The sequence below is a fragment of the Piliocolobus tephrosceles genome, chromosome 7 (assembly GCF_002776525.5).
Source record: "Piliocolobus tephrosceles isolate RC106 chromosome 7, ASM277652v3, whole genome shotgun sequence".
Classification (NCBI taxonomy): domain Eukaryota; kingdom Metazoa; phylum Chordata; class Mammalia; order Primates; family Cercopithecidae; genus Piliocolobus; species Piliocolobus tephrosceles.
Genome location: NC_045440.1, coordinates 101796448 through 101812067, shown reverse-complemented (window position 1 = coordinate 101812067; position 15620 = coordinate 101796448). Strand labels below are relative to the sequence as shown.

General features: G+C 38.9%; 1 protein-coding gene and 1 pseudogene across 1 annotated transcript in view; both read right to left on the bottom strand.

Moving 5' to 3' along the window:
• LOC111520902 (vacuolar protein sorting-associated protein 13B) overlaps nucleotides 1-15620 on the bottom strand; it is an 883038-nt gene that overhangs the window by 171764 nt on the left and 695654 nt on the right. Inside the window, exon 36 of the mRNA XM_026454936.2 lies at nucleotides 9371-9778. Within this exon, the coding sequence (XP_026310721.1) occupies nucleotides 9371-9778 (408 nt within the window). The remainder of the gene's footprint in view (nucleotides 1-9370; nucleotides 9779-15620) is intronic.
• LOC111520907 lies at nucleotides 11307-15617 on the bottom strand (annotated as a pseudogene).

Below are 15620 nucleotides of genomic sequence, written 5' to 3'. Positions count from 1 at the left end.
AGTGAAGCATCAGAAAACCTCAAAATGTGAAAAGGACAAAATTTTGGAAGTATTGTCTGTAAAGACATAACAAATCCTTCAAAAATAATGTCTTCCATTCCTTCAACCAATTATGTTGAAGCAGATAAAAATGGCATTTGGGTGCTCTAGCAATGAAAAAAATGTGTTCCTCCCCACCCTTGATCAGAATATGTAAGTTGATCAGATCCTATTTAATTATATTGAATTCTGTAATAAGCCTATATATAGAGAGAGCGCATATGTGTGTGTGTGTGTGTGTGTGTGTGTGTGTGTATGCAGAGAGAGAGAGAGAGAGAACCTATTAATAAAGTAAACTAAAATACAGGAAGAAATGATATATGGGACAACATAACAAAACCAGATAACTACATGGACACTGACATTTAAGCTGTAAAAGATGCCAGTATTCCCCAACAAATGAACTTAAAAGTCTAGTCATCAAAATAATAGACCAAATGGATGGCCAGGCTGCTAACATGTTTCCCTTCTCAAAGCACCTGATGATTTCTCATAGGTGAGATTTCCATTCCCCAGGGACTGTGACTTAGTCCTTACTGGTAAGTAAAAGCTGGGACCTCCTAGTTTAATTCAAACCTCTTTGTTTGGACATAAGAAAATGGCAAAACAAGTAGCTGGAAGAGTTTTTTCTTTCCCATAAAAAAAGGCAGAATTTGTCCTGAAAGATGAAGTGTCTACTGAGCTGGCTACTCACACATAGCCATTGTCTGGGAAAGGTATTTTTTTATGAAATGCTTTAGAACTCTAGGATCCTGGAAAAATGAAAGCTAAAAATACCAAAGGGTGATGGAGGATATGCTTTGCCTCCTTCTTCTCCTCCAATCTGCCACCATGCTCACTGTTTTTACAGTTGTGTTAGTTTATTAGAAAAATGAAACTTGATTGGATCATGTGGTTACGTTTAAAAAAAAAGCAGACTGGCAGATCTGACTGTGCATACTGGAAAGTGTATGACAACCTTTTTACATAGGAAAGAATAACAGCAAATACATACTTGAAAAGTTTCTGGATGAATACAGTAGCTGGTTAATTGAATTATGCAAGGAAACTGCTGGAGAATCAATTTTTTTAAAGTAAGTTACATGAATGAAAAAATTGGTATAAACTTACTCAAATAATATTGAAAACAACATGACTTGCTAAGTAATTTCTTGCAGTGCCTTAGAAAATGGTCTTGATCTACAGAATTCAATATTTGAAAGACTGGTATAACAGAAAGGCTAGCAGTCAGGAGATGTGTGTTATAGACTCAACTCCACCATATGGTATCCCTAGGCAAACCACTTAACCTCTCCACTCTGTACTCAATGAGGGAGTTAAGACCCAAGGTTCCTTGACACTTAGTGGACCCACATAGTAATGGTGGCCCATGAGGTAGTTTTAGTATTCCTAAGAACCTAAAAGAAATCATGAATTTGTCTGAGACTAAGTTGTGGAGGTGTTCTGAAGTTTTTATTTGTTTGTTTTGGTTATAATTGTATCAAGTTGGTATAGTTAGCTATCTAATACTAAATGCAGTGTGTCCAGACCATGAGGTCAATGGGAGGAAAGGATAATAAGGGTTATTGATAAAAAAGGATGACCTTCAAGGTATTTTTCAGCTCTGATATTTAGTACTCTATGACCTCCATATTCATGTGGTGTGATTTTGGGGAAAGGAAGACAGAAAAAGACCAATATTTACTGAGCACTTAATTTGTACCAAGCAATGGTTGGGTACTCCACATACATTACATCACCTAATGCTCTCAAAGTCCTATACATTAAATATTTTTGCCTTCATTTGGGAAATGCACTACAGAGTAACTTTTGACACAACCAACTGGTCAGTAAGTAGCAGGGCTGGGGTGCAGATTCTGTCTGCCTCTTTACAGCACCATGTTGCTTTATACAAACTACTGCTATTAGTTCTTAGTAATTTCATTTTTCTAACTGGTAACTGGGTTGTAAATAAATACTTTGTCCTGTCCTCATTTCCCTTGCTCAGCCTCAGTATGTTATGCCAAAATAGCCAACAAGTCCAGGGGACAAACCAGGGAGTAAAAGAACATCTAAGATACGTCGTCAGTTACTCATCACTGTCAGGGTTGCTTTGCTAGAAGCTTCCCTAGCAAACAGCCTACTGGCTTATATGGACAAGGGGGCAATCTGCTGTGACCACAGGCAAGACTAAATGCTGTCACAAATTCAGTAGAATGGGGGATAGAGATTTACCTCTAATCTTTTATTTTTCCACACTCCCTGGGTTGGGGCTACAATACTTGTCCATTTTACTTAATACTAACCTAATAGGGGCTATCATTAGGATCTAAGGAGAGGCTATTAAGAAAAAAAGTCTCTAGTACTTAATTATTAGGGCTGGAAACGTCCTTCTCCAATAACATTTTGTACAGTGAGATAGCTGCATGTTAATTGACAGCATTTTTGTTGTCTCAAAGACCCTTTTTTCTCCAAGAAACACAATATTTAATATGTGTATATGTAAAATTTATATCAGTTTTTTTTCCAAAGGTATCTATTAATAAACCTAGTGAAAAGGTTCTTTATCATATGATAAAAGAAAAAGCACTATTTTTTTTTTCTAGAGTATATAGGACACACAAGGTCCAATGTAATGGCACACAATTCTAAAACAAATACCCTGAGGCCAGCAGTTTTCTAGCAAAAGTATAGATTAAATTTGGAATTTGGTAACTAAAACTGATAGCCAGAAATGACTAATTTGGCTAAAGATAAGATCTGAAGGTGGATTTACATGGAAGACTATAATGATTACACTGGATTTCTCATTAGAAGGGCGCAGAGTCTTATGAAGACTTCATATTCCCCAAGAGAACCATATTTACACAATTAACAATTCTTTTGTTGGGAAAAAAGCTTTTCATTATTGCATGTGGACACATGTGGGCTGTGTAAAAATACAAGGGATGTGTAACACACGGTAAACAGAAAGTAATGATCTTAAACAGGCCAAATCCTTGAACTCGTCATTAATAAATGTCTCTCTTGCATTCAGCTACCCCGGCTGCTGGGAGCCTGTTTTCTTCAAGTACTTCAAACACTGAAATCCAGGAACATTTATTATTTTAATCCATTACAGGCAGTGCTTGATTTAACTTTATTGGTTGTGGTGGTGGTGGTGGTGGTTATAAGTGGGGGTACAGCAATGTTCTTTTACACATCATTTCAAAAGGGCTTAATTATATTTTATAGTTTAGGCCAGGAATTCTGCTTGTTTTTTTGTCTAACAAGGTTCAAATGGAGTTCAGGTCACTGATGAATCAGAAGAAAAAGTCAGAGATGGTTATCTCTCTGAAATGAGCTCATCTCCCTCTACGAAAGGCTGGGCAGGTACATCATGTTCACTACACCACAGCACATGAGATCGCTCTGATATCCTAAGTTTGTTGCTTATTAGATAATTTTTATTTTTATGCAGCTTTGAAATACATACATCAGAAACTCAACCCAGTGGATATCTTCTGTATCTCTGAAGTTACTCTCCTATGCATTTTAAAGGCTTCCCTTTGGAATCCAAAACAGCTATGGCAACCACACAGCACTAAAACAAAAAATGTACATAAAGAACTTTTTAAGAAATGCACAAGCTCTTTATCACAGGACAATGAATATATCTCCCAAAATAAAAGCTGTAGAATACTGTATTTACATAATTTGGTTAAACAAAACAATACATGACTAGGTAAACACGGCCGAGCAGAACATACCTCCTAGTGTCTTTTTTTTAAAATATCAAACAGTCATAATTTTTAATCTCCTTCCTTGAGGGCGTGAAAAAAATCTTTTCTAAGGTAGTGGTAATTAATAATGTCTAGTGTATATAACAGTTACAGCAAGGAGAATATAATTTGTATATTGAGATGTCTTCTCCATTGCACATAATTTCTAAGAAGTGGACAGGAGAATGACAGTATCTCATATATTTATGGTTTTTATTCTCATCATATTAGAAAACATAATATGGGATATTTTTTGAAAAAAGTTAAGATAATTTTACTTGCTCTTCTTATTTCCCAGCCAATTTTTAGAAATTCCTGTTCTACCTTTTTTTCAAATGCCTCAAGGTTCACCAGGATATACGGAAATATATCATAGTCAGAAATTATCAGTAATCTACAGGTAATTTAAAGGTGAAAAAAGAAGTACATGCCAGTTTATCAGTAGCAACTTTGAACCTTGTTATAAAGTAATAGGAGGGAATCTGACCAGGATTAATAGTGGTACTCAGTCCTGGGAGGGGAGGTGTCATGTTTCACGGACCCTAGGCCATCTGTTCTTTCCCCCCACATTTTACTTCTGCAAAACCATAAACGCACCTCTACCTCAGGGACTATAGAAAGGCATTAGAATTCTTCTGCTTTTCATTATCACAAGATTCAGTAACTCATTTCATTGTCAAGATAATTCCCTTTTACTCTTTCTTTTGCGCTTGTGGGGTATGCCAAAATGACGAATAAAAACCCAGATGTTACAGACCCAATGAGGTCTCCACCTTTCCTTGAGTGTTGGGTTTAAGCTACTTGGGACATAGTGTCAAAAATGACAGGACCCTGATGCCCACACCCAATATTCATTAAGGTTTGTTAGTGATTTGTATAACTGTCTACAAGCTGTACTTCCACTTCAATCCTCAGTGGCTGCTTAAAAGTTAAGTTTATCCTCTGGTTTAATTGTCAAAGAACTCACTTCCTATTGTTCAGGCATTGGACAGAGATGCTATTTCTTTCTAAAAGTAACAAAAGTCTTTGGGGTGTTGTAATTGGCTGGTTATTGCAACATATTATTTTAGGTAGTCATATCTAATTTAATATTTTATTTCCCCTTAGGCTAACTTGCATCTCTGCAGCATCCAAAGCTTATGACAACACCTTATAAGATTTTACTTGGAAGATCCAGTTAACTATAGAATGAAAAGTTGGAGCTCCACTTTTTATCAATTAATGACTGGTTTCACTTTTCAATACATGAAAAGAAACTTTAGGTTCTTTACATTTTATTGGTCCTGAATTCAGTGAACATGAGAAAAGGCATTTTGTATATGTGAAAAATAATGTGGTTATGCTTTCTCTACTTTTGTTTATTCAGAAAGATAAGTACATCTGGATGACAGAGGCTGGGGTAGTGAAAGTTACGTAAACCATAGCCCTTTGACTAGAAGGAGTTCAACTCACTGTTTTTGGCTTGGGTGAAAAATCACCCAAGTCCTTATGGACGGGGGATCCTTCTAACTTCTTCCGAATTCTGATTAAAATGCCAGCCAAGATGACCTCATTAAGGTTCTTCCCCCAATCTTTTGTGGCATCTAACTTGCTCATATTCTATTTTCCTTTTCCTTATCTACATACATGGAGGCTGCCAATCTAAGTGCCCCTGAGAAAGAGCAAGGCAGCCTAAAGTACAGCTAGTTCACAGCTCTCAACTGTAGGCTCATTTGTCGAAATCTAAGGAGTGCCGCCCAAATAGAGCCATAATTTACTCAGACAAGGGGAGCTAAAATCTGTAGCTCACTCTCCACCCTGCCTCTGGAAAGTGCTACACTGCAAGTTCACAATTTATAGCTACATACTTATGGTTTCTCCAAAGCTACATATTTCAAATGGTAAAAAAAGATTGTGTTGTATATGCATGTAAGGGAAACTTTTTTTTTTTTTCCAGAAAATACTACAGAATGGGATGGATTTAATGAATAGCAAAATAAACATTATCGGCCTTTGAATATTTTAAAATATATGATATAATTTCTAAAGGAGATGTACTTTTAATACAATCATAGGATTTTCAGCAATATTATACGCCAACCTTAAAAATACAAGCATTACCTGTACTGAAATCAGAACATTCAGGGCATTTTACCAAAGATTCATGAGAGAACGTAAGTATTCTAACAGAAACAGGAGTTAGGTTATTCTAAGTCACTGCTACACCAGTATCTGCAGAGTGGAATTAAAAAAAAATCAAATCCCATGAAACTCCCACAGTTTAGGGATAAATAATAATGCAGGAGGCTAAGAAGAACTGGTAGATATTTTTTGTAAAGTAGAAAATATGTAACCATTTCGTTTCATTCCAAATGATAATAACAGGAATTCCTTTAACTGCCTCAGTCAATAATTTATAAATATTTAGTTTTATAAATCACTAAATAAATCTGAAAGCACAGATAATTTAAATGTATTTGCAATGCCTGGGGGAGAAAATTCACTTACCCCTTTCCATCATATTATTTCCTTTTCACATACACTTCTTGTAAGCTTATGACGGTTTAGATGACAAAAAAATTACAATCATTAGGTGAACTCAAATATTTTTGTACCTTTCACAAATAAAGAAACATACCTAAAACACATTCTCAATGGTGTTTCTCTAAATATTACTTAGCACACAAGATTCTTCTAGCATTACAAATCTGTTTCGGCTTCTAAATTAAAACTCATCTGGAAAGGACCGTTTTACCCTGTTTATATAACATTGTCACATAAAGAGTGTTAAAAAAATACTTCACTAAAAATAGCTTGCGTAAGTTAGGGATTAGAGTAGTTTCTGCTGCTATAATTGTTCCTTTGTAGTTTTTTCCATGATGTTTTTGCACAGTGTTTTTGACTGTGTTTATTAAAGTCAGCACATCAAAAAGGATCAAAGAGAAAGTGAGTGAGAACCAAAGAAACCCCAAGTGTGTTGTCTCATTGGGGAGTTATGCAGATTCACATAAACAAGTGCAAATTGTTGAGGTTTTAATGAAAATTTTCTACAATTATTTTATCTGAAGTCATTCTATACAATAACATCTGTACAGCAGATGGCTATACTGTACCAAGGCAATGCTCCTTTTTCTTTCTGTTTAATAGTACATCTGAGATGACTACTTTTGTCACTGTGCTCAATTTGGTTCAGCAAATAATTTTGAAAAGTGCAGCTGCTGCAGATGGTCACAACAGTTATATAAACTGTAAAATCAAAGACACAGTTAAGTATTTCTGTATTAGATTCAAACTATAAAACTCTGACATGAACTCCATTGAGCTCAAAGATATACTACAGTATAAACAATTTCAGTTGAATGTAGAACGATGTCACTTGAAAACTACAAAAAGAAATATGACTACTGGTAGGAGGCTTTTATGTGAGTATATTTGTTTTTTGGTGGTGGATAGTTTTTATCACTCATCAAAATTATACTTTGAATATATGTTTGCATGTATTTTATCCAAATTGCAAAGCATGCATTTTTAAGACATTTACACAATGAAATTAACATTCAAAGCTTATATTATGTTTTATTTTAAAAATATAGCTAAAATCAACTTTTTTGAAAAAAATACGTGGCAATCTCTTAATCACAATTTTCCAAGAAATCAGTCCTTATAACTAGAAGTTAATAAATCTTATTTCAACCTTGCCAACTTTGTTATCATCCTAAACTGTTTGCATATGCATAAAGAAAACACTGTAGTAAAAATAGAGTTCGGTGTTCATTATAGTCTCATAACAACAAAATTGTTCCTATTAAGTAGTTAACCTCAACTCTGATTTGATGCAAATAATTATTTTAAAACATTTGCTGGACACTACACGTTAGAGTTGTATAAAGTATGTTTAGTCAAAGCTATAGTTGCTATTTTTGTGTTTAACTATATTTAAGAACAGCACTGTACAAGGATTGGGGGTATGTAGTTTTTCTTACATAAAGGGGGAAAAAACAAGTTCCAAAACTAGAGTTTACTAATTTGTACAGCTTAGTGAGAGAAGGATTTTTAATATTTTAGAGGTGTTTCCCAAAGACAGACACCATTAAACGTGGAAAAAATATGAGTAACGAATAAAAAAAGCAATGAGGATGATAAAAGAAGAACCTAAAAGTGAGTACAGTATGTTTAAATTCTTCCATTTCGTTTGAATCTTAACCTTTCCCTGCTATGATTAAGGTACAACTGGAAAGGCATGGGAACAGACCCAGTGTTGTCTGGGTTGTAATTTATTTGTGGACAGACCAGATACTGTAGCCTCCAGTATTTCATAGTCTTTCATGTCCCATGAACCTTACCTTTTTCACTTGTAACTTTTAAGACAATTAAAAAAAAATACAGAGCTTTTAATTGGCTTGGTCACAAATATTTCTGATGAGAAAGAAATAAATCATCTATGTTTTGGTCTAAAATTCAGGCTTCTCAACTATAAAACTTTTCCTTTCTCTTTTAACTACTGTGCCCAAACTGGCTATGTGGAACTAAGTTACAGTAAGTCTACAGCTGCCATTAAATTACTTTTTGATAAGCAACTAAGTTGCATATAAGGATCTGCTTTATCCCCTGCACTATCCCCAATCCCCAATTTCCCCCCACAAATTAAAGTGGGAAAATACATGGTTCCCCTTTGCTACATTTACTTTGAGAGCAAAATTTCTGGCCCTGTGCCCTAAAATTTTACAGTAGCAGTTTCTGTGATTGAAAACTGCTATTTCCCACCTGTGTCTTGCCTTTTCTCTTCCCCTCCTCACAATCCTTCTGCCCACCCTTTTTGAAAAAGTATGTAACAATTTGGTCATGGTAACAGAAGTGGAAAATGTAGATATCACCGCCAGTTGATTTCTCACCTCTCCTCCCATCAATGGCATTCACTTTGCAGAGTCTGTACCCCACTTTGCTAGGCTAGACACAGAAGCACAGCTTTTCGTTGCCAGGTGTTGCTGCCTGATAAAATGCCTCAACCACATTCTTGCAAAGTTGAACCTTGGCTTCTGTTACACTTTGTGTAGCATATCTGCCACAACACCAACTTTTCTTTTTTAAGTAAATGGTTACCAGTGACTTAATGCCGTGCATCAGAATCACCCATAGTGCTTGTTGAAGCACAGATTGCTGGGCTCCATGCCCAGTGTTTCGGATTCAGTAGGTCATGGGTAGGGTCTGAGAATTTGCATTTGTAACAATTTCCCAGTTGATGCTGATGCTGCTAGTCCTGAGATCACATTTTGAGAACCACTCTTCTAATGGTTCACAAAACTTGATATACTGTTGTTCCACTATAGCTGTTTTAGGTAAAAAGGAATTTAGGAATTAACAGTTTTAGACACCTGGAAGAACATGCCTCAAGAGGAGGACAGGAACATAAGACATTAAAATATCTATACTTAAAGGATTTGTTCTAAAATTATCTCTAAAAACAAGGTCACAAACCAGAAATGTCCTAATCTCCAATGACCTTTATAACTTTTAACTTCTACATAATATAAATCTTCAAAATGATGCATTTTCAGATGTTAACAAATCATATTGCTTGTTCTATCTCCCCGCTCCCCTTTTCTGTGACTTACCAGGTACTTTTTGTGCTGCTTTGACACTAAGGCTTCCATTGAGGTTTGAGAGAGATGCTAACAGGCATGGTTTACTGGTATGGGGTACAGTTTCCATGGAGATCACAATCTGAGTAGTTTGAACAGAAATTTTTTGAAAGCAGGAAACAGCTCTCCACATGTTTCCTTGAGCTGAAATCTTTTGCACTCCATCACCATGAACTTTGGGTTTAGACAACTTTCCACGGTAATATTTGGAGACTGGAAGATCATCCTTATTCACCATGGTGTTGGACATGGCTGAAGTCTCTTCATTATGTGCTGAACTGTGTGCATTTTTTATCTTCTTTAAAAAAAGGTGTATCTGATCCAATTTGGTAAAACTCAGGTTTGCTTTCAAAGGCTTTGATATATCCAAATTGACATCCGCTATAAAAGTAAAAAAGATAAAACAATTATTGAAGCTTTCTTATTGAATATAAATAAGCCTTTACTTCTCTGTCAAGCTCTTATTTAAAAGTGTCCCAAGATCCATATTATTGACTCATTAGGATGCCAGAACATGATATATCTCTTACTCATCACTTAATGATTCTTTCCATGTTGTTACTTGAAGGAGTACTCTCCCTGGACTACTTACATGCCTACATTCCTGGCCAATCCCTATGACAGCCTTGCTATCCATGTGTGGCCCTGATACAGCGAAGGCCACACAAGGATATCAAGGCTGTCCATTTCTATTCTGCCCTTACACTTCAAGGCAAAATGAAGCAGGTTTTCCAGTTTGTTACCCATATGAAACTGGCCTTTCTTAAAAAAAAAAAAAAAAAAAAAAAAAAAAAAAAACAAGGACTTTCCTTACTACCCAGAACCATGTTTGACACAAATAATGGTATTATTAATAAATATTTATCCAAGTATCTGGCTGAAGTAGCCTTCCCTACATTCTCTAATTGTTTATGCAGCAAATGTCTGTTTCCCCCTTATGACCTGTTGCAAACCAGAGGAATCCCTGTACCTTTCCCTACACTCTGCACTGATAAAAGTTCAAATACCTTGCCCAATGTAACACTGGTAGACTGAGATTTCTTTAAATCTGTAGTCCATTTTATATGTACCATATACCAAATATTGTCCTTATTTGTCTCTTACTTACCTGACATGAAAACTAGCCGTATTGTTTTTAACCTTTTAAATTACCTAAAATCACTGTTTCTATTTCTATTATTAATAAGACGTAAGACTACTAGTATCATTAAGACAGAGCATGTCACACATCTTTACAACCCAGTGCTTAGCACAATGTGTCTTACATATGCATGCATTCAACAAATGTTTGAGCTTAACTGACCCTAACAAGTGGTCGTTTCATGAGAGCCTGAGGATGTAACAGAAGACATAATCCCAAATGAAGCTAGGAATCGCAAAGTTATTAGGCATATTATTAAGTTATAAATCACATATAATATTCTTTTTCTGTGTGTGCAGGAAGACAGATCTATTGACACCAATATCTAGAAATCAAGGTTCACAGATGAACAGAGGCATCTTCAGCCCTGAGGAGGCTGGGCTGTATCTCCTAAACCTCTGAGGATGGGCACAGCTGACAGCTCTGTGTGGGCAGAGTCCATGTGGTCCTCATTCTCTTCCCTGGGGACAGGGCAGCCGAGATGGGAAGGCACACACAGGGGGGCACCTTCTTGCCCTAGGCAGCTGCAGCAACTGCACCACACCATAGTGTGGATCCAACACAATTCTGTGGAGGGGTTCTGGGATTTCAGACTGACTGAATCTCCATGGAATGATGAAAATTAAAATTTACTTGATTATGGAAGTCTCTGATTCATTCCAGCCAAAGTATTAGATGAGCCACTGAGAATCACCTCAAAGCAATTGCTCTCATGGCCCTTGCCAGGGCGGTGGGGCAGCAGGAGGATGGGTGCCTAGGCTGGCAGCTCTAGCTCTTCACCTCTGTGGCCTCCTTCTCTGCCTTCTCCTCCATCTTCTGCTCTTTCTCCAAGGTCGCTACAATCTCGGCCACCTGGCTGGTAGAGGCATGAACATCTTTGTCCACGAACTCAATCATGTTGACGAGGTCACTGAGGTTGACCTTGCCATTCTTGTCTTCATCCAGTGCAGGGGCCAGGCTGGTGAGTTTGCTTTCTGGAATGTGCGTGACTTGCTTCACAGTGCTGGTGAGCTCAGTGACACTGATGACATTCTCCCCCACAGGCGTGCCCTAGGCCGGGCCCAGCTTGCAGCCCTTGGTCCACCTCCAGGTGTAAGATCAAGTCCTCGATCTGCCCGATCATCTGCTGCACCCTCTTTGCCAGTCTCTTGCTGGCTTTAGATTCTTCCACATATTTTTCTTCACCTACTGGTCTTTGAGAGTTCCTTCTTGATCTCTTGCAAGTTCTCGCTGTAGTCCTACACATCCTCCTTCAGCAGCTCCAGCTCCTCCTCTTTGGTGAGCAACTTCTGCCCCTTCAGCTTAGAGCAGGCATTGCTGAGGATGTCCATTTCCTCCTTAGTTACCTACTTCGCCTTCAAGCTCTCTAGCAGGGGGCAGTGTCCTTCAGGGTCTCTGACCACAGGACTGCGTCAGGCACTTCTGCCAGAGGTTAGGTCCCCGGCCTTCGAGGGGTGGCTTCCACACCTTCGAGCGCAACATCCTTCTCCACCTCCGAGCACTTCTGCAGCTCCTTGCGGTGCTCCTGCTGGACGGCTGCCTCCTCCTGCAGCGTGGCCTCCAGCTTTGCCTTGTCCACTTGCTTGCCCTCCACCTCAGCCACTTTCACCTGCTCTTCCTTTGCCACAGTCTCTGGGAGGGTCTGCAGTATGGACTTCAGCTGGTCAGCTGAGGAGAGGGTGTCTGGGAGGTACATGGCCCGGGACAGGATGAGCAGCGATATGGGAATCTCCTGGTGCAGGTCCGGACACTGCTTCAGCTGATGCGGAGGGCCCGCATGCCTCACTCCCCACACGCTGGCTGCAGTTCCTTGATGTTCAGGTTGTCCACCCCTCCTCAGCAATCAGCTTGTCACTGGCCTTTATGAAGCACAGCCACACAGTGAGCTGGAAGCACCAAAGTTGTTGATGCTGATGGACTGCAGCTCCGGCAGTTTGCACAGGGCCACCAGCTGCGGCTGTGACAGGTTGTCCAGGGTCAGCTCATTCTCAAATAAATTGGAAAATGCATGATTTCCTTCCTCATTGCTGGGTCTCTTCCCTGTCCCCCGGATCTTCTGGAAAAACAGAGAAGTCTGGTGGCACTACCCTTGGCTGCTTTGTTCTTCAAGGTCCTCTCCTCGGTGGTGTCCTGGGGGAACTCAGCCAGCTCCAGGTTAACCCGAAGCTCCTTCTTCAGGCTCTCCTCCTTGATGGACTGGGTTTCAAATGTGGATGCTGGCATGTTGGGGAAGAGCTTCATGATCATGGGCGGCATGAACTGGACCACCACGAACACAAGGAAAGGCACCAAGCCGAGAAGGTCGGCGCAGATCCGGAGAAACTGCCTGTGCTCCTGGCTGGTCAGGGTGTGGCTGTCAAGGATGCGCCAGAGCATGAGCACCGCCATCTTGGTATGGATCCACAGTAGGCGGAAGTCACCGAAGTAGCGCTTCAGCTCTTCCAGCTCCCTCTGTCCGAGCAACTTACTCACCACCACCTCTGCAGTGTGGGGCTGTACATCGGGCCGCCTTCCTCAAGCTTCTTGTTCTTGTCCTTGAAGGATTTGAGGGACTTCTCTGCTACCAAGTCATCAGAGACAGGGTGCAAAGAGTGCCAGCTGTGCACAGGAAGGCGGAGAGGTCCCGTGACCATAAAATCCACTGCGGCGTGGGCACTCTGTCCTCAAGGCCTAGCAGCCGTGGTAATAGCCTCTGAAGGAAGGGTACAGGGGGTGGACCGGAAGTGCAGCAGCCAAATGGAACATTTGCGCCACTCCTCAACCCCAGGATGTTGGCACCGGTGAGATAAGCAGGATCCCCTGGACCACCCAGAAGTTTTCATCAAGCCTTCATGATTGATTACAGCATTCACTCATACTTAATATTCTACATCTTCATGAGCAGGGCCCCTTCTTACCTTCCCCAGACGTCAGGATCTTTGGGTTTGCTCCTGGATACCCAGGCTCTCTGAGGGTTCCATCCCTTGTGTTCCTTCCCTTATGTGGGGACACTGTGTTTTCTTATCAGGCCTAGCAAAACTCTGAGTCTTGTTTACAACTAGCTGTGCACTGGAAAGGGTCAGACACTTGAGTCACCTGTACACAATACTAAAATGTTCCTTTCTCCCCATGTTTTCAAACAGGAAAAACAACTTAATGTAAAGGAATTATTTTTAAAAATACTGTATTGACATATAACTAACATGCCACAAAAATTACCTTCTAAAAGCGTACAATTTATTGTTTTTAGTATACATAAGGTTGTGCAACCATCACCAGTCTAATCCCAGAACATTATAATCAACACACACACACACACACACACAAATATCCCATACTACTTAGCAGTCACTCCTCACACATGCCCCCCTCCAGCTCCAAGAAACCACTAATTTTCTTTCTGTCTTTACAGATTTGCCTAGTCAGGACATTTCATAGAAATGGAATCATATAATATGTGATCTTTTGTATCTGGTTTCTTTCATATAGCATAATGCTTCCAAGGTTCATCCATGTTGAAACATGTATCAATACTTCATTCCGTTTTGTGGCTGAATAGTACAACAACATAAGCATATACCACATTCTGCTTATCCATTATCTGTTAATGAACATTTGGGTTGTTTCCACTTTTTGGCGATTATGAATAATGCTGCTATGAATATGTGTGTGCAAATTTGCTTTTAAATTTTCTGAAATTTGTACCTAGCAGTGGAACTGCTAAGACATATCTGATTGCAGTTTTCCTACTAAGTGTGAAGGAGTATCCCATTGTGATTTTGATTTGTATTTCCCTAATTACTAATGATATTCAGCATGTTTTCATGTGCTTATTGACTGTATATATTTTTGGAGAAATATCTACTCAAACTCTTTGCTCATTTTTAAATTGTTATTTGTTCTTTTATTATTGAATTGTAGGAGTTCTTCTATTTTGGATACAAAATATAAGATTATTATAATTGATATATATAGATATGATTTGCAAATATCAGATATATAATTTGCAAATATCATATCAGAGATATGATTTGCAAATATTTTCTCCCATTCTGTGGATTATCTTCAGTTTTTTGCAGCACAAAAGAGTTTAATTTCTGCAAAGTCCAGTATGTTTGTTATTTTGCTTGTGCTTTTTGGTGTCATACCAAGAAACCACTGTTTAATCCAAAGTCAAAAAGACTTACACCTATGTCTTCTTTTAAGAGTTTTACAGTTTTATCTCCTAAATGTAAGTCTACGATCTTTCCTGAATTAGTGTTGTGTGTATGCTGTATAAGGTAGGGGTTCAAGTTCATTCTTTCATATGTGGATATCTAGTTATGTCAGCAACATTTGTTGAAAGGCATTATTTTTATTTTTGACTTGTAGAATTTGGGGTACTGGAAGAGGCTGGTGGGAAAAATATTTTAGATAAATTGGATGGCTAAAATGACTCACACATTTGCCTCTGCATCCCTGTATGTGGACTTCCAAATTCTATGGCCTCACAGAAAATAATAGCTTTAACAACAATAAAAAAAAAAAGTGCAATTTTAACAGATGATCGTTAGAACAAAAACAAAACAAAGCTAAAGTAGAAAGAAGACCCAGATGTTGGGTCCTGAAACTGTCTTTTTTTGGGTTTATAAAATGAAAACTTAGGCCGGGCGCGATGGCTCAAGCCTGTAATCCCAGCACTTTGGGAGGCCGAGACAGGCAGATCACGAGGTCAGGAGATCGAGACCATCCTGGCTAACACGGTGAAACCCCATCTGTACTAAAAAATACAAACAAAAAAAACTAGCTGGGCGAGGGGGCGGGTGCCTGTAGTTCCAGCTACTCAGGAGGCTGAGGCAGGAGAATGGCGTAAACCCGGGAGGCGGAGCTTGCAGTGAGCTGAGATCCGGCCACTGCACTCCAGCCTGGGCGACAGAGTGAGACTCCGTCTCAAAAAAAAAAAAAAAAAAAAAAAAGAAAACGTAAAGAAGGGTCATAAGTACTCATTCTGTAGAAACAATTTAGTAACCTACCCAGAAGATTGCCCAAATATCCACATAAACCAACAGCTGAACCTAAAGGGATCCATTTTCTCTGACTGCAGAATGGCAAAGCATCCATAGA